This window comes from Lepidochelys olivacea (genome assembly GCF_965140295.1).
Source record: "Lepidochelys olivacea isolate rLepOli2 genome assembly, chromosome: 1".
Taxonomy (NCBI): domain Eukaryota; kingdom Metazoa; phylum Chordata; order Testudines; family Cheloniidae; genus Lepidochelys; species Lepidochelys olivacea.
This window is the reverse complement of record NC_140411.1, coordinates 55,245,465-55,273,030: the sequence shown is the minus strand read 5'-3', so window position 1 is coordinate 55,273,030 and position 27,566 is coordinate 55,245,465. Positions and strand designations below refer to the sequence as shown.

The following is a 27,566-nucleotide window of genomic DNA, read 5'->3' as shown; positions in this document are numbered from 1 at the left end:
TTGTTTTCCCTTTGGCCTTAATTGGAGAGTGAAGAAGACCAGAAATCTGCCAACAGCTCCAATTTGACCAAAACCATCCTCAATTTTAGAAGTTTGTACGGGCTCAAACCCCAAATCTCTGAGACAACAGTGAAAAGTTGCTGGCATTTTAAAAAATATTTCCCTCTCACCTGCTGTTGGAGGGTGTGGTCAGTGTTACAGCTGTTGGGGCAAGTAGCTAACAGATTATTTTTCTGCTTCCCCAGCCCACTCAATGCTCTTGATGCTGGTGGTTCCTTCTCCATACTGTATGTCTAACTACAAAGCAGGAAGAGGAACTGAGGCAGTGAATTTAGTGAGGGGGAAAAGCAATCAACTAGTCCAGCAGTTAGATGCAGCAGTGCTTAGTCCCAGCCTTTGGGAGAGTGAACCATAGAGGAAAAATATATGCCTCTTGAAGGTGCTACATGGGGAAACAGCCAAACATTCCTGTAGACACTGGAGGCGAGGAGCTAGAGTTTTAGAAGGCAATAGTTATGAAGGATTGAACGCTTATGAGACTAAAAGATGGCTTGATATTTCAGTAAAAATTTTGATACATGTCCAAATTTTTACAACAGTACATAGTGTATTTTACTGAAGTCCATTTCTCTAATAGAATCTGATCTTGATCCCGCTGAAGTCCTGGCAAACTTCCCATTGACTTCAATGGTCCTTAACTTCTAGGCAAAAAGGGTGAATTCGCAAAGGTATTTAGATGCCTACCTGTCACTGATTTCAGGAGGAGTTAGGTGCCTAAATACCTTTGTGAATCCCACCCAAAGGGCCTCATCCAAAGCATACTAAACTCCTTGGAAAAGCTCCCATTGACTTCACTGGAACAGGCCCTAAATTTTCACCAAAGGCATCCTTACTGCTTTAATCAATGTGCCCCACCCTAACTACAAAGCTTTACCCAGGCAGCAAGGTGTGTGATAACAGCATTCCTTCAATCCCAAAGAAAATGTTTGTGAAACAGTAAAGTGACAGAAGCAGTGTGCTAATACTTAAGTTACAAGTAACTGGAATTTGAATCCTGGCAAACATACAGGGAAATGTTCTATCAAGTCTAAAGAATTAATGTTTTACTAATGATTCTACCGTAAAACAAACTGAAAGCCTGCTTCTGAAAGAAGAAAATAGAAAAATCTCTCTTTTCACAGAGATTTCTAAGGGCCTTGTTCTTAACAAAATTCCTTCTATTGCTAAAACCAAAAACTAATTAGCTGTTGAGCATTCTGTAAAAGAAAGATTAACTGAAGAGACTCCCATGTAGGCTATTAAACCACAATATACCAGTTTAAGAAATTCCCATCTGGGCCAAATCCAAACAAAAAACTATTTCATTTACTCTAATGATGATTTTTCACTTTGCTTTTATTATTCCCAACTTCACTCCTCTCACCTTCCTCTTTTTAAATTCTTAGTTACCGTCTATAAAGAATCAGGGGGTAGCTGTGTTAGTCTGTACCTACAAAAACAACAAGGAGTCCGGTGGCACCTTAAAGACTAACAGATTTATTTGAGCATAAGCTTTCGTGGGTAAAAACCCCACTTCTGTCAGATGCATCTGAAGAAGTGGGGTTTTTATCTGTGAAGAATACGTCCTCTTACTACTGTGAGAACTTGAATTGCATCCAAATATAGTGTGTGTGTATTAAATAAAACCAATCTCTTCCTTTCTCCAGCAGTACATGAAAGTGTTGATTGGGCCAGAATGCTCAGCATCTTTCAGGATCCAGCAAAGGCACTTAAGCATGTGCTGAACTTCAAGCACACGAATGAGTAATAAGACAGCTTAAGGGCTCTGATTCAGGACAGCATCTCCACTCAGAAGAACACACCCTTACTTGTCCTCCCAAACCAGGTCAAGTTTTGCTGGATCACACCAGAGGGGTCAGCTCCCAAAAGATTAAAGATATAGATTAATAAAACAAGAACACTGCCTTTCATCCATAGATCACAGGTTAAAATTTAGCCCAGGTGAACAAAAGTTTGCTAATGTCATTCCTTTTCCCAATAAACAAGTTTCCACATCCCAAATAGCATCACAATTTGCCCCCATGTTAGCAGTCTCAATGGAGAGGCCAAGTAATGAAGAGAGAGAGAAACAAAAACATTAATGGATGTCTCCATACAAACTTAAAACATTCAGTTTAAAAGCAATCCTGATGATACATCATATGTATGTTGTGGGGGATATGGGAACTCTTTGCCTGTTTGATTTTCGAAGTAACACTCACATGAAAGCTTTGGGTGAAGAATCTCTGCCCCACTCAAGTGACATAGAGAAAGCAAAGTCTGGCCTTAAGCACTTAGCTGTGGATACACTTGGCATGGGGAAGTCTCCAGCAGATGTAAACCTGAGAAGCTGGCTTCTATGCTTTCTTCAACGCAATGGGGGAGAGTCAGGGCAATGGAGGGGCATGTGTAGGGTGTGGCAGGATGTGCAGGTGGAGTGGCTAGAATGCAAAGCTCCCCAGAAACTGTTAGTTGGCATACAGCTGCCTGAGGAACATGGCCAGCTAGCTCAGTTCAGAGCAATTCCCTGGCTGCTCTGACCTGCACCTGGGGCCAGAGTCAAAAAAGAATCTGGGAGCTATAACCAGCTCCCTGACAGACCTCCTGATATGATAAGGGAAGCTTAAAGACAGCAGGGAAAAATCCACGGGTGCAGGGCTCAGGGCAATGAAAAGGATTTTTTAAATGTATGTTAGGTACTAAAGAGATTCTGACAATGGTATAGGCCCAACACTAGATAAAGATGGTAATGTTGTTAATATTAATACAGAAAAGACAGATGGGCTCAGTAAATATTTCTGTGCTGTATTTGGAAAGAAGCAATATGATATGCTTGTAGCAGGTAATGGGGATGAAGTACTTTCCAGGCCATTAGTAACCATGGAGGATGATAAACAACATCTGCTGGGGTAAGTGTTTTTAAATCAGCAGTCCCAAATAACTTGTACCCAAGATTCCTTAAAGAGCTGGCTGAGGGAATCCCTGGCCTGCAGATGTTCATTTTAATAAATCCTGGAGTACCAGGGCAATGCCAGAACACTAGAAGAGTTCTAAAGTTGTGCCAATATTCAAAAAGGGCAAGTGGAATGATCTGGGTAACAATAGGCTGGTTAGTCTGATATCAATTCTGGGCAAAACAATAGAAAAGCTGATATGGGAGTCAATTAATAAAGAAAGAATAAAAGGACAGGAATATAATTAATACCAGTCACCACGGTTTTATGGAAAACAGATCTTATCAGACAAACCTGCTTTCATTCTTTGATGAGATTAGAAGTTTGGTTATACTAAAGGTCTCTTTAATCTATCAGAGAAAGGCATAATAAGAATTAATAGCTGGAAGCTGAAGGCAGTCCATTGTTTTGGAAATAAGGCACTGATGATCAACAGTGAGGGTAATTAACAACTGGAACAAACTACCAAGGGTAGTAGAGAGTCTCCATCTGTTAATGGTTTCAAATCAAAACTGGATGCCTTTCTGGAAGATATGATTTACACAAACACAAGCTTTTTGGTTCAGTGAAGGGGTTTCTGGGTGAAGTTTAATGTACAAGAGATCAGACTAGATGATCCTATGGTTCCTTCTAACCTTAAACTCTGTGAATCTATGGGGCGCCAAGTGGAAGATGGACACAGCACAGAATCTACGCAAAATCTGAAGCAGGCTCTGCTCTTCCTATTCTAAGTTTCAGCTCTTTATATATTGATATTCTAAAACTTTTATTTCTTTCAAATTTCTATACCTGTAAGTTTAGCCTCAATCAGGAGCACTAAGGGAACTTTCAATAATAAATCTCTCATTAAATGACAGACAGCCACACAAAAAATATCTTTGGAGGGGACACCTTTCTATTATGAAGTCTCCCCAGTTCCACATGACTGCCATCTTTGTGTCTTAACTTCCCACAGAGGCAGGGATACAGCAGGTTCAGGCAGCCAACTGGTCACACATATCCAGGACCACAGTAGTGACAGGTCTTGTGCCTTTATGAGTAGATGTCTTCTTTTTCTACAGAAGCCCTGTATTTTAAGCCCTATATGCAACAACGGCTGACTTTTAGCATGGACATCATCACTCCTCCTTCACATCACATCATGAGTGTTTGCCATCTGAAACCCTAGGAGCAAGACCACCTACAGAATCTGGTTCTTTTTCCTCAGACTGATAGCAGATGTCTTTCCAAACAGCAGCACTAATCCATCCTCTCACTAAAAGGCTGGAAGCTTCAGCTACATCATATTCAAAACTCCTGCCACAATGCCTTCCACAGAGCTGAGTTGGGAAGCCGACCAGGGAGGAGTCAATTCATGGAGTCAGTAAGTCATATGATGTAATACAAATAAGAATTTGAATAAAGATATTAAAGAGGCAATAAAACTCATCATATGGTCTTTGCTAATATGTTGTTAAACTGCCACAAAGAGGTATTATTATGATGGCAAAAGATAAACATGCTTCATTTAAGAAGCATGAGCTGTAATTGTTTAATGCCAACAGATACTTATTTAAATTATGATATCTCATGTTTTAATGTTCTCCAGTAGATCAAGAATCCCTAGCTTTGTTTGTCAGAAAATAATTGTAACATAGCTCTGAAGTTAACTTGTATAAAATCAGATGGCATATATACAACTTTTCAGAAAGGCCTGATGCACCCAATATAAGACTAAATAACTTTCTGGGTTAACACCTTCTGTAGATGCAGAATTTGGCAAAATATTATGGGCGGAATTTAGGGATCTGATGTTATTAACTGATTAATAAAGCTATAAATAAGAATAATAGTCATAGCTCCATTCTGTACCCTTCAGTGTAGTATACTGTGTAACCAAATTGCCTGAGCTACTATTCACTGAACAAAGAAAGGATGGAGCTTGTCTACTTCAGCCAACATCCCTTCTCTCATCTCATGTTTCTCTAGCACCTATTAGGCTGCCTCAGTCAAAAATGTTTGTATCCAAGCCCTGGCATTATTGCACAGCCTTATTATAACTCCTTTTAGGCATTAGTGTTTTTCTGTAAGTTCTCATGTCACCAGCAATCCACTTTATCCCCTAGTTTTTTCACTTTAAGACTTGTATTTGGACCTCACTTTACTGACTATTGCTTTTATTATTTTTGCTGTTGGCCACGCCTTTTTATGCATAATAACAAACAAGTCAGTAACTTCGTTTTTTTATATTAGGTACCTAAGGAACGTGCGCTCAGGGCAGCCCGCTTCTGTGGGGTCACCTCATCACTTGGCCTTTCGCGCGCCCACACCCTATTTGGCTCTGCTGTTCCAATTGCCCCCCCCCCACCACTTTATTTATTTTTTTGCCCCGCTGTTTGTTATTGTCCTTGGGCTTCTTTGTTTTTTTTTAACTCAGCTACTCAGAGAACAGCAAAAACACTTTTTTCATACTGGCAGCAAAACACCTATGGCCAGCCCTGTTAAGTAGTTCATGTTTGCACAGAACTTGAGTGAACAGAGCATTATCTGAGCCAAATCTTGCTTACTTCACTCGCCAAAGCACTCCCAATGAAAACAGTGGGCCTACTCAGGTGAGCAAGGCAAGCAAAATGTGGCTCTAAAAGAGCTAAACATCCAATCCACCTCCTACTGAAGTCAAGGGGAGTCTTTCCACTGACTTTAATAGGAGCAGGATTGAGCCCTCTATATTTCCCACTGTAATCACCTGCTGACAAAAGGGCATGGACCTCTCTTATTCTTTATGTTTTTCTACACAGCTCTTCGTTTAGCTTTGACTGTTTAGCCACATAAAGCAATAACATAAAACCGCCCAATGATTCAGTTACAGAAAAGATTTTTTAATACTGTAATGTCAAACTACTATTTAAATCTTCTGGTAAAGCTTACAGTGAGAAGTGTGGCATGTGGAAAATTGTCTGAACACCAAACAGCTGCAATAAGGCTGGCAATAGATCAGAATCCTATTCAGTAGTCAGCAAGGGAACATCTACCCTGCAATAAAAGGCCCACAGCAGAGCCGCAGCTGACCTGGTCAACTGACTTGGGTCAATTGGGTGAGGGCTGTGGGGCTAAAAATTGCAGTGTAGACATTTGGGGCTCAGCTCAAATGCCTACACTGCAATTTTTAGCCCCGCAGCCCACGCCTCGTGAGCCCGAGTCAACTGTCCTGGGCTCTGAGACTCAGTGCCACGGGTGTTTTATTCCAGTCTAGACACAGCCCAAGTGACTAAAGGTACCACCTGCATAACACAGGATGCCCCAGTTTTTAGTGCCAAAGATAAATGTAACTGAACTTTCCTTCCATGACTGACATGCCCAAATCCCACAAGAGAGTTCACGCAAGGGTACTCCAAATAATTCTTAATGTTATTTTAGTATATTGATTCTTTAAGAACTACCAGATATTTTGATATAAGTTCAAAACTTTTGTTCCTAAATTATTATACCACATACTGGAAGCCATGTCAGTGTTGTGGCTTCAAAGATTTAGCACTGACACCTGTTTTAACACTACACTTACACCCAGGAACATCACACTGCTCACTCTCCGTCTCAAATGAACAAACTGAAAATGGGGGAGGGATTGAAATTCCAAAAATGCTTTATGCAATGTTTATATAAATAAGGAATATGACACAGACAAAAAAGTGATACTTTATAAGGTTAATAATGGAAGATTGCTTTAAGCAGTAGACCAGGGTTTCTTTTATTAACATCATCATTTCTTGTATAAACATATATGGAAATGGTCAATGAAGTTTACCCAGAAATTAGTTTTAAATGCTTAATTTAGACTTATCTTTGAAAGGTTCCTTGATTCTGTGAGGATTTAACCAAGTGGTAAGTCAGGAAAGTGTGCCGCAGTGTTAAGGTATTTGTGTGCTGCAGTGTTAACGGATCTGAAATGAAGTGTTCAAGTGATATTTATCTAGTGATGTAAATCGCCATTTTCAGCAAGCCTGGGCTTTCCAAGGCTTAGGCTTAAAGACAGAAAAATTGCTCAAAAGAGCTCTAATCACAGATTCTTGTTTCCCTCCTTCACTGGGGATCCTCAGCATTCCTGGTACAACCATTATGAATCTTTGCTTCCTCATTCAAAATCATTCCACCCTTAAGGCACCATATCACAGCCACTATACAGCTGGTCAGGAAGGATGGGACTCCTTAAGAAGCAGTTCTGACAGACTCCAAACTGCAGTCTGGGGGTGAGGGTTACTGTTGAGGCTAGGGCTATGCAGGAAACAGTTTACTGATTCCATGAGAATCTGAGATTTTGAAAAGCGTTCCCATTTCAAATCAGGACAAGTCAATCCTGAAAACGTTTGAGATCCGAAACTCCCTCCCCCCCAAAAAAATGTTGATTGGGTCAATCAAAATGTTTTGTTTTGATAATTTTGAAGCATTCAATTTCAACTTCATTTTTTTTATGTTTATTATAAATTAGCTTACATTTTGAAATTTTAAGAAAAGTGGAACTTTCCTGACATTGCTGAAACACACTGGTTTGGCATTTTCAAACCTTTTTTTTCCCCCAGTTTTATTTTTGAAAAACAGGAAATTCCTCAGAACCAGCCCCTTTCCCCCAAAAAGTTTCAGCTTTGTCAAGTCAGCATTTTCTGATAAGAAACATTTCATCGAAAAATTCCCGACCAGGTCTAGTTGAGACATACCACCTGAATCCCTCCAAACAGGGCTTCAGTTCTGTTCTTAAGTGCTCTGAGCACTAGATGACTTGCAGAAGAAGAAGAGGAGGAAACAAACCAAAACCCACTGCCATTAAAAGGGCCAGAAAAAGAGATGAAAGACTCAGCAACAAGGTCCCCAAATGTAACATGTACTAAGGGCCAGATTCACAGCAGGTGTAAGTGTAAGTCAAGGCACTCCCATTGAGGTGAATGGTGTTACGTTAATTTATACCAGGTTAAGATCTGGCCTGAAATGTTCCAAAGGTATTGGTCATATCAAAATAGAAAGGATAATTTTATGTGCAAAAAAATGAATCTACGCACTCCCTGATGGCGGTGATAAAAAAGAAGGTTTTGAGTTTTCTACTACTAGCACTGTATGAGGGAATGAGTACAGTAACTCCTCACTTAACATCCTGCTGCTTAACATTGTTTCAAAGTTATATCGCTGCTCCATTAGGGAACATGCTCATTTAAAGTTGTGCAATGCTCCCTTATAGCGTCGTTTGGCTGCCTGCTCTGTCCACTGTTGGTAAGATTCTGTGGAAGAGCAGCGACTTTACAAGGGAGCATTGCACAAGTTCCTCTTCTCCGCCTACTTCCCCTCCCTCCCAGCGCTTCCCCCGCAGCCAAACAGCTGTTTGGCGGTGCTTAGGACTTTCTGGGAGGGAGGGGGAGGAGCAGGGATGCGGTGTGCTCCAGAGAGGAGGTGTAGTGGGGGTGGGAAGAGGTGGGCCTGGAGTGGAGCAGGGACAGGAAGAGGCAGGCCTGGATCATCCCCCTGGCAAAGTCAGGGCCTGTTCTTCTGGAGGGAAACTGCCTCTGCTGCTGCACAAGGTGCTTCCTAGCGTCCTTGCCTGCAGTGGGCTGTACCTGTGTGGGATAAGCCAGGGGCACCTCCCAACCACAGTACAGTACTGTACAGTATATAATGCCTTTTGTCTGCCCCCAAAAAATTTCCTTGGAACCTAACCCTCCCCCCCCCCCCCGCATATACATTAAATCTTACAGGAAAATTGGATTTGTTTAACATCGTCTCACTTAAAGTTTCATTTTTCAGGAACATAACTACAACATTAAGTGAGGAGTTACTGTACAGGATTGGGATCAAACAATGCCTGTACTCCAGTATTAGCTCTAGCATTCTTGGCTGTTTGACTCTGAGCATAAGACAACTTTTCTATCAATGTTTTTCCCCCACCTGTTAAATGATTTTTCCTTATTTTACAGAGGTATTTGAGGATTAATTAGTTAATGTCTGTGCAATACTTTGACATTATGGTTCCAGATTCTGGGGTATGTTCTGTCTATTTTGCTCTGCACTAGCAGCAGAATCTGCACATAAAGTCAATGTAACCCATCTGAACTAGTCTGATGTTTCTTGAGACATGCACCAAACTCCAAGAGGAAAATGACAATTTTTTATAGATTGAACAAGACAGACATTTAGCTCCACATTCTCATTAAGAGAACACAAAGTAAATCTGAAGCACACTGGGCATAAAATGAAGGTAGAATACGGTCCTTAGCTGTCAACCATGTATTTACTTCAGTCATTTCTCATCCAAGAAGCAAGAATGCTCCACATAGTGAATATGGGGATATGGTGTGGAATTTTCTGCGCGAGGAACAGTGTCTCAATGAACTGAAACAAATTTGTGCATTAACTTTCATTCCAAATGGATTAGTGCCATTTTGCACAGTTGAAATGCTAACTCTACACATGTACAGAAGGCACCATGTATCAAGTTGATTTGACTTCTTTAACACTGTAAAGCTGCCTTACTTATTAAAGCCTATCATAAATCTATTACACTATGTATAAATTACACAAAGAGTCTGTCTTTCACCAATTAAAGGCTCAGACATTTTTAGTTAAGGTTGAATCTCCCTCATCAACCCAATAAACATACTTATGTACTACAGGAGTCTCTGAAGAGTTTATGACCGTACATCCCATAAACATGTACTCCCAACAACATGGGTAAAGTCCAGGAGTTCAGCCACCACCCTGGATTTCCATTTCTTCCTACTACTGCCACTTCTGCCTCCTGTGTTCTTTCCTGCTTTCTGGCAATATTGTTTCCTTTGTTGTTAATATTAACCTGGCAAGGGATTCCAGGCAGTTAAGCTTCAAAATGCACAACATTTAAATGTTTGCTCATATGAAGAGGATGATATTTCCAACATTTTTTTTTCCTTTTTCCACCTATCACTACGGTGTGCATGATTAAAAGGAAAAAGGGTAAGTGTGGCTCTTATGCCACCCATACATAATCAAAGACCAGTTTCAGCAAGCATGACCCCTAGCACCGATGTGGACTCATATTAATGTCAACGGGACTTCACACAGGCATAGGGGTATGTACCAGCAGATCCCAATACAGGACAGAAAAGTAAATCGGACGACAAACAGTTACCACCATTAAAACCTCAATACAGTTACCACATAATAATATCTGAGATAGTATAGTTATTTCCTGTTCTGAGAATAGTGAAATTTGCAAGAGACCATCCTTATAAAACAACCTGCTGTCTTAAGAGACTGCCCCAAAGAATTCCCAAACATAGTAAGCAAAACTCCACTCCACCTTTAGTAGAATATCACTTTTGAAAGTGTTTGGTTCAATACAGCTTTGACTTTCCTAAAATAATATTTCTGGAGTAATTTGAACAAACATTCACTCCTTGATCAAAGTCATATTCTGACTGATTTCACTGTTTGCACTGTGATGCAACTCAACCAGAGTTATGGGTTCCCATAGGAAGAATGAATTACTTATTTTACATCTTTAGGTAATGCACAGTAGACATCACAACCTTGTTTACTACTGCAAGATTTCAAAAAGCAATGCTAATTCAGGAGACAAATCAAGACAGGAGAAAACTGAAGCATGTCATAGATAATTCTATTGTGGGTTTGGGTATTCTGTACTGAATCTTTCACTCCTTAATGTTGTGTTTATTCTTACAGAAGTAGCTGGCTTTGCACCAAGAACATAGAAACAAATGTGTCTGCACCACTGACATTCTGCCAAAATTCTACATGACCCGCGCAAGAGAGGCTTTGATGTTTTTTTTGAGGAAGAGTGAAATTTAGAAAGGCAAGTTTCTGCTTTTTTCTCACGTGAAATTATAGATCTTGAAGAGTCTGCTAGTATAATTTAGTTATTATTCCAAACAAAGAAAACTATTAGTTTCTCAGTCCCAAATTTCATCCCTTCCAAGATCTTTAGCCAACTATTTCTCATAAAATATGTTTAAATACAATTCAACTCAATGTCTTCCACGGTTTAAATAAAGACTTTGACATTAATGTTAGTGTTACCTTACCACCTAGGTAAGGCATGTGCAACATGATAATGTATCTGGTAGAGCCCTGTTGAAAATACCCAAAGGGTTAGAAAATCAACAATCAGCTTTGAAGTAGAATGATTCCTTGTATTATTATGAAAAAAAATCCCATACTATTACAGGTTACAATTGGACACAATAAATACTGTTGTCCCTCTGCCAAGCGGCAGCAGATGTCCAGGACTTTGCAAGCTGGCTTCCCAGTAAAAGAGAGATTAGTGACACAGAGTCTGGGTGTACGCTATGTGTACCTTGTTTTAGCTACACCTGTACACCCACAGTAGTGGCCAAACACTACAGAGGCAGATCTTGCCACCAGGAAGCTCTGCCCATCACCAGTGCCCATGTCCTAAGGAGCAAATGTGTCTCAAGAACTGACTCTAATCACAGACCAAGGCAGAGAACAAACTCTCCAGCTGCTCACATAGCTCCCTCTACACAGAGCCTTGTGTAACAAAACTAATACCACCAGACTGCTAGTCTTCCTAACACTGGAGCTCACACGTTAAGAAAAAGAACTTGGGAGACTCCGTGTAACAACAACATTTGGTGACTCTTGCCATAACAATACTATGGTATTGCATGCAAAATATGTCACACAGTGTTTCATAAACATATCTGTACTTAACCTTTTATTCCCCGGATCTAGCTACTGGTTTAATTAAAATATTTTGGGAAAATAAGCCTGATGCCATAAATAATTAGTTCATCTTTGGGTCAACGGGCCAGTACAGATTAGCAGTCACATTTTGAAAAGTGGCCTCTAATTCCAAGAGCCTGATTTGTGCCTCAGGAGACATCATCTCTTAGACAGATCCCCGACATACAGGAGAGGGTACACTCTGTGCCATCCAGAAGGATGGCATAGAGCGCCCCACCCCCAGTGCATTGCCCCACTCCACAGGCCAGTGAGGATGGGCTCAGGGCTATTGCCAACCTCCTTTGGGGTAATTTGCTAACTACGGAGAGGGTGAGCTGAGCAGTTTCTGCTCACAGAGACTGCTATTGCAATTGGTTGTTAGATGGACAGTGCTTCGTGTGTGTGTGTGGATGGAACACAAGGGCTGATCACAATCTGGCTCAAAATAGCTTTGTTCTTGAAAAAAGATTTTAGTGTTAAATTAAACTCGTTAAAACTCACTGTTGTTACAGATAAAGCAATTTAATTTATTGAAAAATATACTAAAGCATCCTAACTTAATCACCTACCATGCCATAGGGACATCTACACCTAGAAAGATCTCTGGTCATTTCTTAAAATGTAACTCACTGATAAAATGTTAGCTATGTTCACACATATTGTTTCCAAAATCTTGTATCAATATTTGTTATGTACTGTTAAGCCGTTTTCGCTGAAGAGCAACTATTGGATATATTTTAAATAGAAACATTTTCCACCTCCAAATTCTCAGTTATTGAAATTCATTTGTTACTGATCACCCTGAGTAAGGCCCTGCATGTGACCAAACCCCGATGGATTTGAGGGGAAGGATACACAGAACGGGGACTCCACACGACCTGTGTGCTGAGAAGATTGGATCCATGATGGCTCCTAAGATTCTTAGCAAATGCACAACATGCTTCAGATGGCACGGTACCAAGATTCATCACCAAATTTGGTCCGCTGGTTGAATCATTAGCTTCCCTGGCTTGGGCCGGGTACTAATGGAGAGTGCAAAGAGAGATATTGGGCCCCGTGATCAGGAACCCCAGCATGGGACTTCTGAAGGGCAGCAGTCACTACTGCAGCTCATAAACTGGTGCAGTAATTACAGAGAGATTATGCTGCAACTATGTGTCTGGGTTGGGGATACGCAGGAAAACCACATAAAGCCCCATAACTTGAGCTTTATGTGGGATTTGAGGATTTCACCTTTTTACCATAGTAGTCTAAGTATTTTCACATTGAATATAGTTACCATTCCTTTGTAGCCACAATAATAATAGTCCACAATACTGAAAAGCACAGAAGCTAGTGAAGTAACAGCTTACACAAGCTTCCTGTAATTAACCTAAACATCTGCACAAGGTAGTTCAACCCACAGAAAGCTGTTCTAGAAGTTGAGTACTTACCACCATCTTCAACGGTAAAATGGAAAAGGTCATTAGTGGCGTTATCACCTTCTCTTAAAACATAGCATATCTTCATGTCATCAATATCAGCTGGAAAATGTCAAGACAAACACATTTTAACTTAAATGTAAACAGAAACAGTTTGAATAGGAACACTTAGTTATCATTAATTTGTTCATCAGAGGTCTGATTTCACTGTTAGGTTAGGTCTAACCTGCAATGTTAGCACATTGTTAGCAGAACTTGAGTTGGAGACACTGAGTTTGTTAACCTAGGACTTGAGTGTCCACCCTGGCTAGGAATTGTTGAACCTTGGGTCCCAACCTGAGACTCCAGAGTCTACAACGTATTATCTAGACCCGAGTCCAACCACCCACATCCCAGATTTCCTAGTGCCTTCCCAAAATGTGGCTAATTCTTGCCCTTTACTTGTGGGGCTGTGTGGGAAAACTTGACTGTCCACCAAACTTGACTGTCCAGAGGACAAAGAAAATTGGCCCAGAGGATAGTGGGATACTTTCGGCAAACTCCCAGAGCACAAGTCCAGTGGGGCTGTGTCTACACTGCAAAGCAATATGGCTTGAACAATAGATCCTGGCTTGACTCAGGCTTGGACCCTTCATCCCCGTGGGGTCCTGGGACCCTGGGTTAGCATGATTTATGTGTACATGGAAGGGGGGTTAGGTTTGAGTCTGAGTTCAAACAGAAGCCTAGGCTTACACTGCAGTGTAGACATACCCTTAAGAGTCAGAGGATTTCAGTATTAATGGATTGCATGTTTTAAAAAGCAAAGTTAACTGTTTTTTTCCTATTTATATATATTTGATCAACAGAACCCAGAGGAAATGTGCATACATGTGTGTTATGAGTGCTGGTAAGACGGTACGGTCAATGGTGAGGGTTTTACGTGGCGGGGGGGTAGGGGTGTTGTTTTGTTTTTGTGTAGCACTTTGCTCAGCTGAAATCATCACTACTTCTGCTACTGTTACTGATGCTGACTAGTACCTCACTCTGTAAGTAGTCTAGAATATGGTTCTACTCAACACAGATGAAGGCTGCAGAACTGGTCCTGAGTGCCTTGCCACTCATTCTGAAACATATGCTAACGTACAGAATTAGCGTCCACTACAGTTACATGTCGTGTGTCAAGCATGATCATTCAGACCACTGTATAACATTGGTTTTCTGGATCAACAAGCTGTCCAGTAACAATTTGGACAATAAAAAAGGAGAAAAGGGATCAGTCTTTCTGATTGTACAACTAGGGAAAATCTTGACACTCAAAGGAAACCTATTGCCATTGCTTACCAACACTAATGAATGCTGTTGCAAGGAGGTGCACTGTATAGACTAAAAGGGAATGAAGGAGCCAAGATAGATTATTGTGACCTAAAAGTGCACAACATAGGAATGCCAATAATAACAAGGTTACTGATCCTAGAACCCACATTACTTGCCTACCTCTTTCAAATCCATCCTCTGAATTTACTCTTAGAACAAGCTTTTATTAAATTATAAAACTTAAACAATTATTTTATGCCATATTTTAATTGCATTATTTCATGTCTTTCCTTATTTGTGGTAAAACTTGTTTTTTTCATTTTAATTATTGCACTGAATTTGAACATGCCTGTATGCAATGTGTTTGATGTCAAACTGGCCCCATGCAGCCAAATTCTGTCCTTACTTATATACCAAACTGAAGTGAAACCAACTAAGTTCTTTGAATCCCAGTACAGTGCCCTTGTAACTAGACCATCCTTCCTACAGACCATCTACTCTGCACAATATGGCTTACAATCTTTATAACTGAGCCATCATAAACAGGAGGTACTCAAACACTAGTGATGCACTGAAAAACCTAGACAAATTCAGTTAAATTAAAGTAAGAGAGCATTCAACTTATTTAGTTTAATAGATGTTGGAACATCAATTGCCGCAAAATAAATAGAGAAAAAAGGCAAAACAGTTATTTGTTAATATGGGTTTTCTAGTTTCTTTATGGGGTGACATTTTTTTAGTAAATACAAACTTGTCCTTGTCACTTAATTTGAAAGAGAAATCCTTTGTTTCTCCCAATCATACAGGGCATCATATCATGAACAATTTTAGACAAAACTTTAGAAAGTAATAGTATTTAAGTGGAACTCAAGTATCGTACAGATTCTCCCCACAAGTCAGGACGCGTATTGGTTGGTAAAAACATGTCAAAAGCATTTTGTGGTAAATGTGGTTGGTAAAAACATGTCAAAAGCAGGTTGTGTGCCCCTCTGCATAATAGTTCAAAAACCAGACATGTATCTTTTATGTTAAATAATTATCTTTAGTACATATCTTTTTACTTTCTTTTATCGTAGAATCATAGAATATCAGAGTTGGAAGGGACCTCAAGAGGTCCCCTCCAACAAAGAACTCCTAGAGTAATAAAGAGGTTGCAAGTGAATATCCTCATGTCAATGTGGCAAAAAATTAAAACTCTGATCCTACAAACAAACACTTACACAAGTGCTTAACTTTACACACACAAGTAGTGCTATTAAAGTCAATGGAACTAACATGCATAAAGCCAAGCACCCACATAAAGGCTTGCAGGATCAGCTCCTAAAACAATAACATCCACCAAAAAATATAATTAGATAAAGCATCCTACATGGATGTCTTTCTTTCTGTTTGTTAAATACATATTAGAATTATTTGAGTGAACTTACATTATCCTTCCATAGCTCATTTGGTTACATTAGCACTTCCTTAGTTGCAAGCAGTGATGCATTCCTTTGTGACTACAAATTCAGCTAAATTCTTGCTGAACAGTTTCTGGAATTGTGGCCTGATCTGCAATCCTATAGCTTTCTCTTTGGCAAGGGCAAATCTGTTAGCCATACAAGATTAGAAATTTGATTTTCCAGTTAAAATTAAGCCAAACTCATTTGATTGTCATGAGTTTTTTTCCCCCCAATAATGTACTTTTATTTTATTTATATATATTTTTTTTTAAAGAGAGAGAGATAATGCTTTCAAAAGTACTTGCCTCAACAAGGAAAGGTGTGGAGCAATACCACCCCAGAGGGGGTTCAGGGAGGAATTTTGATGAAAAATTCTGATTGCAGCCCATTCACTAAATCCCATTCACAGTACCAGATCTGTTGGCAGGTGTATTAGAGTTAAAGATCAGGCAACGGATCAGCCCTCGTCACTGGCCCCTTTGGGATATTATGTGCCCCAGAGAATTGTGCCCTATTTTTGTACACAGTTGTCAGATGGGCTTCTTTTGCTTTCACTCCCTGGCACACCCATAGAGCTACAGGTCATGCTCTTGCCTCTAATAATCAAAGCTAACCAAACTGGATTGAGTAGGCCCTAAAATAACACTTAGCACTTATATAGCACTATGCATGTTCAGAACACTAAAAAACAGTAGCTTATTAAAAGCAACATACATTTTATTTTCCTTAATGGAAAAGACTTGGCAGTTTGTTAATAGAGTTCCCCTGTTCATAGTCAATTATCTAATCTTAATGACTATCTTCTATGAACAAATTCCAGCCCTAACTTGCAGAGATGAGTGCTGTGCGATTATGCATAAGCAATTTTCTTAGTAAATATTTTTGTCCTCAGTGGAACTGAGAAAGAGTTTGAAATTACTGGCTGGGGGAGAGATTTTTGTTTTCATACATTCTCCACCTTTAAAATCCTTGCAAGCCTAAGGCAAGCTATGTAAAAGTAAATGGAGAAAATAAATAAATAAATACATACATAAATCAAGCAACAGAAAGTAATGCTTTGAAGTTGAATCAACTTGAGTAATAGAAAATAGTTTTATTATACATTTTCATATGTTGCACACTAGTTGGGCTTGTTTTGGGAACATTTGATCCTTCTATCTTGCTATCCTTTTTTCTTCTTCTTTATACTACATTAATATATTTAAGCGTATGGAGGAAGCGAGAGCAAAAAGCAATCCTGTATGCTTGCAAAATCTTGGAACTTATTAACCTGGGGCTCAACTTTGCTAACTTGTAATTTACTCATGTGACTAATTATTTGTATTATTTTAGTGCATAGGGGCCCCAGATATGGACCAGGACCCCACTGTACCCTAATGAAGTCCACTGACTACTCACGTGAGCAAGATGCTACCTAATGTAAATCTAAGAAAAATATCTAACATCCTTTAGTAACCCAAACCAACCCATATTCTGTACCTGAGCAAAGGAAGACATAGCGCAGGGAGAAAACCTGAACCGGATTATCAACTATCAGTGCAAACTCCTATAGTGCGTGATGTGTCCAATTACTACTCTGGAGTTTTCAATTGGAGTTTGTGGTTTATCTGAAATATTTGAGTGATTTTCTTTCCAGCATTTGGCAAAATATTAGCAGCTACGGAAAAAGTATCCTTCCCAAATAGTATACAAAAAGTTATTGTGTGACTAATATTTTTCCCCACTGGGGCAGTTGCTGCTAAAGCACAGTGGATCTGAAATCAGAGGAGTTCTCTCTTTCTATCAGATCAGTCTGTTCATTAATATAGTTATGGAGGCACCATCTTAAGAATGGGAAAACAATGTGGGCAGAAGTGTCTTCCCCCATGCTTGGTTCACCATCCTGTAGCTAAAGCTCTAAGGCTAGGACTCATGGCAATAAAATGGCCCGGGGGGGGGAGGAGAGGGGAGGTAAGGAAGAGGGGTTAGGACCAGAGCCTTCAAATTGCTGCATACCTCCTGCAAGAGGCTGAGCTTTATCAGCAACCACTGACATTCATGAACGTTGAGGGCATTCAGCTCCTCACAGGAGATTCTCTGTATGTTGCAAGATGGGGCCCTTAAAAACGGAAAAGATAAAAAAAGAAATAGATGGCAGTAGGAGACTCATGGAGTCAGTAACAGGAAACTCTCATTGTCAAAACTGACCCTTGACAGTCTAAAAAAGGGGGAGGGGAGAACTGTACTCAGTGGGCCCCAAAGATGGGAGAGGTCCAACAGGAAGAAAGAAAGGCTGTTGCCTTGCATGTTGTGTAATCATTTATACCAGTGCCGCATGAGAGTGAACAGGGTGCAGAAGGCTACCCATTCTGGATCTGGTAATGTTTTACAGACTTCATGCCAGTGTCATGACTACACAAGGTGCAGGGCATCAGCGAATTGGGCCCAGAATTCTGTCCAGGCCCCCACTCTACAAGACTGAGTAAGCTTCTCTTACTACCTGCTGAAACTTAAACTTTCTAAGTCTAGCCAAGAAGCTGAAGCTCCTCAGCACTGATAACCCTCTCCACACCCCCAGTAGGAGAAATGGTGAAGAGGGCATCTGGGGCAAAAGGGAGCATCAATGATCTTTCATCCACATCTTCCACCTGCAGGTTTGCCTTACTAATACTCCTGCCGCTTCCTATAAGTGAGGCCTTTTTCCCCTTCCCTCTTCCCAGCAGGGCTGATGTCATCCTTCTTCACTTGAGAGGCTACACTTGCCCTTGACTAAGGCCTTCCAATTTTGCAAAACTGCTGTCCCTAACCAGGAGTTCCTCCCATGCCTTTCACAATGCCTAGAGTTTCCTCCAATGCCCTGCTTTGGGACTGCTCCTTTCCTTCCCAAAACTGCTACCTTCCCCAACCCATACCTCTTGCTCCCATGTTTTTCTTCTTCACCTGAAGGCACCTGCCAGGTTTGCCTCCCTCCTCTTGGAAGCACATGCTTCTCCGTCCTATGACTGTTCTGCATGCCTACATGACCTAGTCTGTGCGAGGCTTTTTTTATTTCCCCCCCTACCACCGGTGGTAGACTACTGCAGACAAGGTGCTGGAGGCCACTGGCATTTTAATAAATACGCTGTATAAACCTGCTCTGAACAGGGACACACACACACACTGCACTTAAAAACACTGGTGCCCAATTGAAGCCTTAACTACATTAGCACTAGCTCCATCAGCACCGCTGTTGGAGACAGCAGCTGGTAGCAACAGTGGAACGTTTTTGGCAGAAAAGCCCAGGTGCAGACACACCGTAGCATGGGTGTGTTGTGGGGAAGCGTGGAGGGTCGTAACTCCTGCACTCCCCAATAGCTGCAAATGTCTGGATTAGGTAATCAACCATTTATACGGCACCAGGGTTATACACCCTGCTGCGTACAGCATGCAGAATTTCACTGCTTAGCCTCTTACACATCCTATCTCTTCCTCCAGCACGCTCCATTCTTCTGCTATGCAGGATGTAGCAGCCAGAGGGCTGCATATCTGTCAAACAAGGTGGGTGGGCCGACCAAGTGGCAGGCAGTAACAAGCTGTCAGTATTCTCACAAATGAGCCTCCTTGCTTTCTGGAATGCTGTGCTGTGGTTTGCTCCTAGGAATACACATGACCCAGTCTATCTCAAATGTAAGACAAGGCCCTTAAAAAGGAATATTTCCACTCAGAGGAGTGCATATTCCCTACTCCTCTGTACTTCTCCCTGATACTCACCACTTCAAAAAGTCCTAACAAAACATCACTGGGAATGTTTCTTTATACATCAGCTGTGTTGGTTCCCACAGTTTAGGCAGCTTGAATTTCCTGCCATATTGCAATGATTTGGGGCTTCTTTTAAAAAAAAATAAATAAAAATAAAAAAAAAGTTTGCCCATCACTGCAACTCTTGGGATACCTTTGGCATTCAGTCAAAATATGTAAGGTTTGTGGGGTCTGTTTGCTGGATCTGCAACTCAAGCAAACAAACTCACTACACCTAAGGCTCTACGAAGCACCATTTCACTTTTACTCAGCCAGCTATTAATTAACAACAACATAATATTGAAAGCTCCCCAGTGGAAAGATAATACACCCTTTTTGACTGAAGGTGGTTATTCCACAGCCTTGTTTTAAGGCTTTATTTCAGTGCATGGAAACCACATATGTTCTATCCTAACTATGCCACCTAGTACAGTTTACAAAACTAAGCAGCATTGACATAATTTAAAATATTTACATTACCTCTTATTTTACCACAGAGACTCGGTGATTTAAAGTTTGTGCAATTAGGGCAATAAGATAGTAGTGAGATATTTGCTCCCTGGGCCTAGAGATAATTTTAAACTATGTAAAGTGCACCCAGGCAGTACATGACCAGTGCCTTAAATAGACTAGGATACTTACTAATGGAGCAGTCAACTATTATTTTCTAAGGAAAACTTGGGGGGAGGGAGGGAAAAGAGTTATGAGTTTCTAATGTTTTATGGACCAATCCTGTAACCTGTACTCATGTTGAGTAGCTAGACTAAGACCTTGAGTAACGAATACTCAACATGAATACAGGATGCAGAATTATTTAAATTGTAAAATCTTCAGGACAAGCACAGTCTTATTCCGTTTTTGTCTGCAGCGTTACTGTAGCCAGGCTGGCCCCACAGTATTATTGAGACAAGGTAGAGGAGGCAGTATCTTTTACTGAGCCAAGGTCTGTTAGTGAAAGAGACAAGCTTTCCAGCTACACTGAGCTCTTCAGCCATGTAGTTTGAAAGCCTGTCTCTTTCACTAACAGAAGTTGGGCCAACAAGAGAGATTACCTCACCTACCTTGCCTCTCTAATATTGGGGGATATTACCTCACCCACCCAGTCTCTCTCATTCGCTTTGTATAGTGCCGAGCACAACTGGTAGCTGTTCTCTGTGGGAACCTGGACACTACCACAAATATACATTAAAAAAAAAAAGAATCAGGCCCTTAACGCTGTGAACAGGCTCTTTCTGGGATCAACTATTTCAGAATTAAGTATGCTTCATTCCTGCATGCATGTTTCCAGTGCTCTAAAGACAGAGTACCAGACACGGAAATACCTTGTGTGAACTGAGTGATACTATGGTTGCCTTTTCCCAGATGGATCAGGAAGCCATGGCGAGGAGCCTCTGTGATCCTGATCTTGAGGGTAACATGCAAGCTGTCCCTGTCTTCCACTTTGAACACTTTGTTGGTAATCATAAAACCCAAGTGGCCAGTGGTCAAAACACGGAGAGAAGGGGCACCCTTATTTACTACAATTTGGGGTACACTATTGTCCACGGCCATTATCCGAATGTTCATTGTTTGGGGTTTCCTTGTTTCAAACACTGTGTCAGGGAAGATATAGAAATCAGTATGGGTCCCATCTGTAACAGTGAAAGAGAAGCTGTCTTCAGCTGACTCTGTGCCATCATGTTTGTAGCTTATAAGATTTTCATTCAGATCTTGTTTGGTAAAGGATGTAACCGGCTTGGTGTTATTGAACATGAGCTGACCGTGAACCGGCACTTGGGTGATAATAAATTTAAGCAACATATCAGGGGTGTCTCTGTCTTCCACCGTCAGTTCAAAGGGGGTTATCAGTTTATTTTCACTTTCGCTCACCACCAGGGTATGGATTGTGACCACTGGCTTTTTATTATCCACATCACTAATGGAAATTCGGAAAGTGCGAAATACTGGGTTATAACCATCAGTCACTTCAAACTCAAAGCTGTCCATTTTCACCTCATCTTCTGAGGTATGAATATAGTAGATTTTATTGCCTGCTAACTGGAGCTGAGTGAAGGTGGTGATGGGCATCCCAGACTGATCCGTGCATTCGAGATGGCCACGAACAGGTGCCCGGGTAATACTGAAAACCAAGTTCTCATCTGGGCTATTCAAGTCACTGGTGCTCAGTAAATCAGTGGTAAGTGTAACTTTCCCCCCTTCCTTCAAGGACACCCCTTTGCTGATCACGTCTGGGAAGACAATATCAATGCTACCTATGGTCACATAAAAATATCTGTCAATGAGAGGATTTATCCCATCTGTAACATCAAATTTGATAAGATCCCGAATACCTTCATGGCCAAAATGCATGTACTGAATTAAATTTCTGTCCACTTCATCTTGGGTAAAGTTCATTCCAAGAGTGATATTCTCAACCCCACCTGAAAGTTTTATTCTTTGTAAGAGCCCTTGTCCTGGCCCATACCTTAGAACGTAAGTCAAGGTTTTATCTTCAGAATCTAGATCAGTAGCCTTCAGTAGTCTGTTGTGAATGATTTTAGTCTCCCCTATTTCAATTTCCAGCCCATCATTGATGGTCATTCTGGGTGTCTCATCATCCACAGGAATAACCATGATGAGCACAGTTTTCTCTACAGCATGTTTACCATCTGTGAGTTTCACCTCAAAGCTGTCTTCCTTTGTTTCAGAGTCATCATGTTCATAGATAATGCTGGAGCTCTCAGTTATCTGATCCAGGGTGAAGCTCTCCACTAAGACAGTCCCATTGATCAGCTGGTTCACAACGTGGCCATGCTTGGGAAACTTAGTGATAGTGAAGGTCAGTTCATCAGCAGGGATGTCCCCATCTGCTGCATTGAGGATGGGAGTATCAATAACCAGGCTCATGCCTTCCATCACTACAAACTCTCGCATAAAGATTTCAGGCTCTTCGTCATTGGTTGGGATAATGACAATGGGGAAGAAGTGCCTTTCGGAAAAGTTAATGCCATCAGAGCAGCGGAAAGTGAACCTGTCTTCAACAGGCTCCACACCCTTATGGATGCTTTGAACGTAAAAAATGTGCCCTTGCCTGAGGTCTTTCAAAGTAAAGGCACTTATAGCTGTACCTGCTCTGGACTTTTCAGATCCTAGGGCTGGAGAGATGTTCTCTACATAACCAGAGGTGGGCTGAGCAACTATGGTGCACAGAATATCATCACTGGGTGTATCCACATCTTCAGCCCTTAAGTGGGCATGTGTAATGACTCTTTTGTCACCCTCCACTACCATTAAGTGTTCCCCCACAAAAACCTCAGGGGCTTGACTGTCAACAGGAAGGATGGTCACCAGCACTGAAACTCCCTGAACAACATTGCCCCCAATGCTCCACTCTTCAGACAGGTCAGAAAGAGTGAGGTTAAAAGTATCTTCTTTAGGCAGCAGCCCTATTTCACCACCTGTGTGAGCATATACCACAGCCCCATCCAGCACGTCTCTCTGGGAAAACCTTTCTGCAGGCACACCCTGGACCAGGATGTCCCCATGTTGGGGAGGGTCCTCCACAATGAAAGTCAGCATCAGATCATCCGTATCCTCATCCGTGCCCTGGATGACATTAGCGGTGATCTCAGCCGCACCATTCTCCAGCACGTCCAAGTAGGAGCCAAGTGTCCCTGGGGGCAGCCGTAAGGTGGGCACCTCATCATCCACAGGGTGCACGGTCACCTTCAGTGTGATGGGCACCACATGGACCCCATCAGTCACATCCAGACTGCAGGCATCATTGTGAGACTCAGCACCACTGTGCACATAGACCACCCTGCCATGTTTAATATCCTCTAAACCAAAGGCTGCTCCCATGGCCAGGCTGTGCCCAGAGAGCTGCAATTGTCCATGCTGGGGAGCCTGGGTCAGGGTGAACTCAAGGTGAGTGGGCTCAGTGTCAGTGTCACTAGCATCCAGCTCAGCCAGGCCCAGCACATGCCTTCCCCCCTCATACACAGTAAAGCCGCTGTTGGTTATCTCAGGGGGCTGGTTGTCTATGGGCTGCAGGTAGATGGTGAAGGTGCCTAGGGCAGCATTACCAGCTGCATCCTCCACCCGGTACTGGAACTGAGCCAGGCGGGGAGCCACCCCCAGCTCCTGCTGTGGGGGCCGGTAGGAGATCTTGTGGTGGTTGATCTGGGCCTGGGTGAAATGCATCACCTCCACTGAGTGGTCATCCGTCAGCACCAGTGATCCCAGGCGGGTGCCCTTGGCCCCCCCGGGGTGGTTGGAGTCTGTGTCAGTGGGGGGCTGGGTGACGGTGTAGTGGATCTCCCGGTCCCCAGAGTCCTGATCTGTGTAGCGCAGGTGCTTCCTCCGCAGTGGGGTTACCTGCTGCTCAGCCACCACCAGACGCAGGCTGCTGCCACCATGAAGCACTGGGGCCAGGCGGTCCACTGGGTGCACCCGGATCACAAAGCTCTGGGGCCCAGAGCGGTTGGGTGGGTCGTTGTCATCCTGGACCCTAAAGACAAACTGGTCCAGCACCACCCTGGGGCCGGGGTGCCCGATGTGCTGGTAGAAGAGCTGCCCTTCCACAATGTCCTGCTGCAGCCACTCACTCACCAGCCTCTCATACACTGGGGGATCCCCAGGCAAGCCCAGCACCCTCCTCCAGGGGGAGCCCCCATTCTCACCCTCCCAGCCCGGGGGTGGCTGGGCCTGACGGAGCAGCAGCTGCCCTGCGCCGGGCCCGGACTCCAGCACAAAGCGCAGTGTAGCGTCGTCTGAGTCGATGTCAGTGGCGCTGAGGGCACGGGCGGGGATGGGGGCCATGTCGCCCTCAGCCAAGGACAGCCCCGTGTTAGCGTTGAGCAGGGGCGGCTGGTCATCGGTGGGCACCAGGGTGATGGGGAAGAGGAACTCGACACGGTGCCGGGCGCCGCCGTCCTCCAGCCGCAGCACCAGGTTGTCGCTGAGCGGGGACTCGCTGCCGTCGTGCTGGTAGATGATGCGGCCAGCCATCAGCTCGGCCACCGTGAAGTGCTTGCGGGCCTGGGACTCCCCCAGCAGGGCCAGGGGCTCCTCCAGCAGGGCCAGGTGCCCGTGCCGCAGCCCCGCCAGCACACTGACCCGCACCTGCTCCAGGTCGTCCTCATCGCTGATGAGCAGGCTGGGGCTGGGGCCCGGGCCGGAGAGCGGCCGCGACTGCCCCTCGTAGAGCACCAGGCCTGTGTTGCGGGTCACCACGGGCGCCAGCGTGTTCATGGGCTTCACCACGATCATGAAGGCGAAGGGCTCGGAGGCAGCGCCCTCGGGGTCCAGCACCTCCAGCTCCAGCTCGAAGAGCCGCTCCCGGGCCGAGTCCTCCGCCGGCGGCTGGTAGGCGACCCGCAGCTCCCGCACGTCCCGCTGGCTGAAGGAGGCGATGGGCAGGCTGCGGTCGTCGGTGCTGACCACGTGGCCCTGGCCCGGCCCGAAGGGGGAGGTGATGTTGAAGAGCAGCAGGTCCGGGGCCGACTCGGCGTCCTCGGCCGCCAGCATGTCCGGGGTGAGGGCGGTGAGCACGAACTGGTCCACCTCCATCATCAGCATGGCCACGAAGCTGGGCCGGGGCGGCGTGTTCTCGGCGCCCGCCCGGATCCGCACCAGCACCTGGAAATGCTCCCGCCTCAGCAGCGCGCCGGCGCCCGCCGCCTCCCGCAGCTCCACCACCAGGGGCAGCGAGTCTCGGTTCGGGGAGCGGCCGGCCGCCGCGTGCCGGTAGCGCAGCCCCAGCCGCAGGAACTCCTCGCACTCCCACCAGAGCGAGGGCGACGGGGCGCCGGCCGCCGAGGCATGCCACGGGGCAGCCGGCAGGCTGAGGAGCTCCCCGTAGCGGGGCAGCCCGCCCAGCCCCGGCAGGGCGCCCACCCTGCAGCGCTGGCTGCCCGGCTGGAAGGCGAACTCCAGGCTGCGGCCGTCCAGCGCGTTGCTGGTGCCCAGCAGGCTCTCCACGGTGAGCGGCAGGTTGCGGGTGACGATCTCCAGCTGGGCGAAGAGCACCTCCACCTCCAGCGCCAGCGGCAGCACCAGGGCGCGGCTGGGCGAGTCGTAGCGCAGCTGCAGGCGGACCCGGTCCCGGGACGGGCTGCGGGAGCCCAGGTGCCAGTACGTCACCTCCCCGGGGCCGAAGTCGCAAGGGAAGCGCGGCGGGGTCAGGCGGCCCGGGCGCAGCCACAGGGGGTCGTCGTCCAAGACGCGCAGGTGGCAGCGGTCCCCCGGCTGCACCTGCAGCACCAGGTCGCTCAGCGGGTCCAGCCAGACGGAGCGGCCGAAGGGGACGCGCAGCCCGCGGTTGGCCACCACGATGGAGGCGTCTTCCGGGGGTCCCAGCGCCGAGGGGTAGGAGAACGCGGGGCTGCCCGGCGGGGGCGGCTGCTGCGCCCGGACCCCGCCGCCCCTGCCCGCCAGTAGCAGCAGCATCAGCAGCGCGGGCAGCAGAGTCCGCGCGGCGGGGCTGCCCTGCATGGTCCCTGCCTGCCGAGCACAAGCCAAGCGAGTCCCGTCTCAGCCCGCGCGGCGCAGCCAAGCCCCCTTGCCCTGCCTGCAGCCCCCGGGCCCGAGCTGCCGCTCCGCAGCCCGGCGAGCAGGCTGCGTTATAAACTCGCCCCCTAGCCCGCTGCGAAACCCCTCCCTGCTCCCCCCCTTCTCGCCCCACGCTGTCCAATAAGCACTCCCGGGAGTGCTGTCGGCGGCAGGGATTGGTCAGCAAGAGTTGCCAATCGTCCAAGTGGCGAGAGGCCCGAACCCCCTCCCCCTCTCCTTGCAACAGGTTGTTTGGAGGGTCGCCGCGGGAAAAGCAGCGGAGTTCCGTCCCCCCCTCCCGACTTGGAGGGTTGGCAACAAACGAGAGCTGGGAAGGCTGCTTTCCCCGTGCCATTGGCAGCAGGGGAAACAGAGTCCTGCAAGCGCAGGGAGGGTGTAAAAACTCTGGGAAAGCCCAGCAGCCAGATCCTAGGGTGCTAACACACGCTGCCCCCCACACCATCCCTCTCTGCAAAGGGAAAGTCTCGCCCCGTCCGAGCACTCTCCAGCAAGGAGAGGACTCTCCCTTCTACCTAAATTCTCCAGCACTGCCAGGGGAGAGGGGGGTGTGGTAACATCCCTTGTTTCATGTTCTCTGTGTATATAAATCTCCCCACTGTATTTTCCACTGAATGCATCCGATGAAGTGAGCTGTAGCTCACGAAAGCTTATGCTCAAATAAATTGGTTAGTCTCCAAGGTGCCACAAGTCCTCCTTTTCTTACTGCCTTCAAATTCATCCTTAACAAGGCGTCATTCCCCACTTCCAATGAATGAAACTACTCCAGCCTACTGCAGCTTCTACAAAATACCGCCTAGAGCAGAGGAAACAATCCTAGGAATTGCTCAGGGGAACTATGAGTTAATAAATCCAAGAATTGGTGGGGGGCACTTTCTTTTCTTTTCAGAGCTAAAAGAGGGAGAGGAGTTGTCTATAATTGGCAAGAAAGAGAAATTAATGGAGAGAGAGGGAGGGAGGGAGGACGGTGAAGCTGGAAAACCGGAGGAGGTTAAGGAAAAAAGTGCCCCAAGGCGCTGAGAAAGCAGGCACAGCGCAGAGCTGTCATTTGAGAGATATATGACTCTGTTTTTGTTGCAATAATTAGAGTGCAAACTGTGTTAGAAATCTGCTTGTCAGCATCACATTTCTTTGCACCAGAAAGAAAACTGATAAATATCTGTAGGGCAAAACACCTTAAGTTATATCCAGTTTCACTCTTTAGAGGTGAGTGGTTTGAGCAGTGGAAGAATAAAAGTTTAAAGCTCTTTCTGCCTCTTGTGTTTGTATGTTTGGGTTTAAAAACTAAATAGAAACTACAAGGAGTAGAAACGTGCAAAGGTATTAGTTTCCCTTTGGATTTTTAATAAGGGCACATGGCCTTTCAGTTATCAAGTTTGTCATCTCAACTTCTCTCTCTCATGAAAATGGAA

At 44.5% G+C, this 27,566-nt stretch overlaps 1 protein-coding gene across 2 annotated transcripts in view; it reads right to left on the bottom strand.

The window, feature by feature from the left end:
- The window catches only part of FREM2 (FRAS1 related extracellular matrix 2), a 214,734-nt gene extending 187,903 nt beyond the window's left edge, over window positions 1–26,831 (bottom strand). Inside the window, exons 1-2 of one of the 2 annotated variants that reach the window (XM_084651422.1) lie at window positions 20,928–26,831; window positions 13,127–13,216 (exon numbers count right to left, since the gene is read on the bottom strand). In XM_084651422.1, the coding sequence (XP_084507548.1) occupies window positions 13,127–13,216; window positions 20,928–26,079 (5,242 nt within the window). In that variant the 5' untranslated portion in view covers window positions 26,080–26,831. The remainder of the gene's footprint in view (window positions 1–13,126; window positions 13,217–20,927) is intronic. The other variant, XM_084651421.1, reaches the window with a different exon arrangement.
- Between the last annotated feature and the right edge of the window lie 735 nt (window positions 26,832–27,566).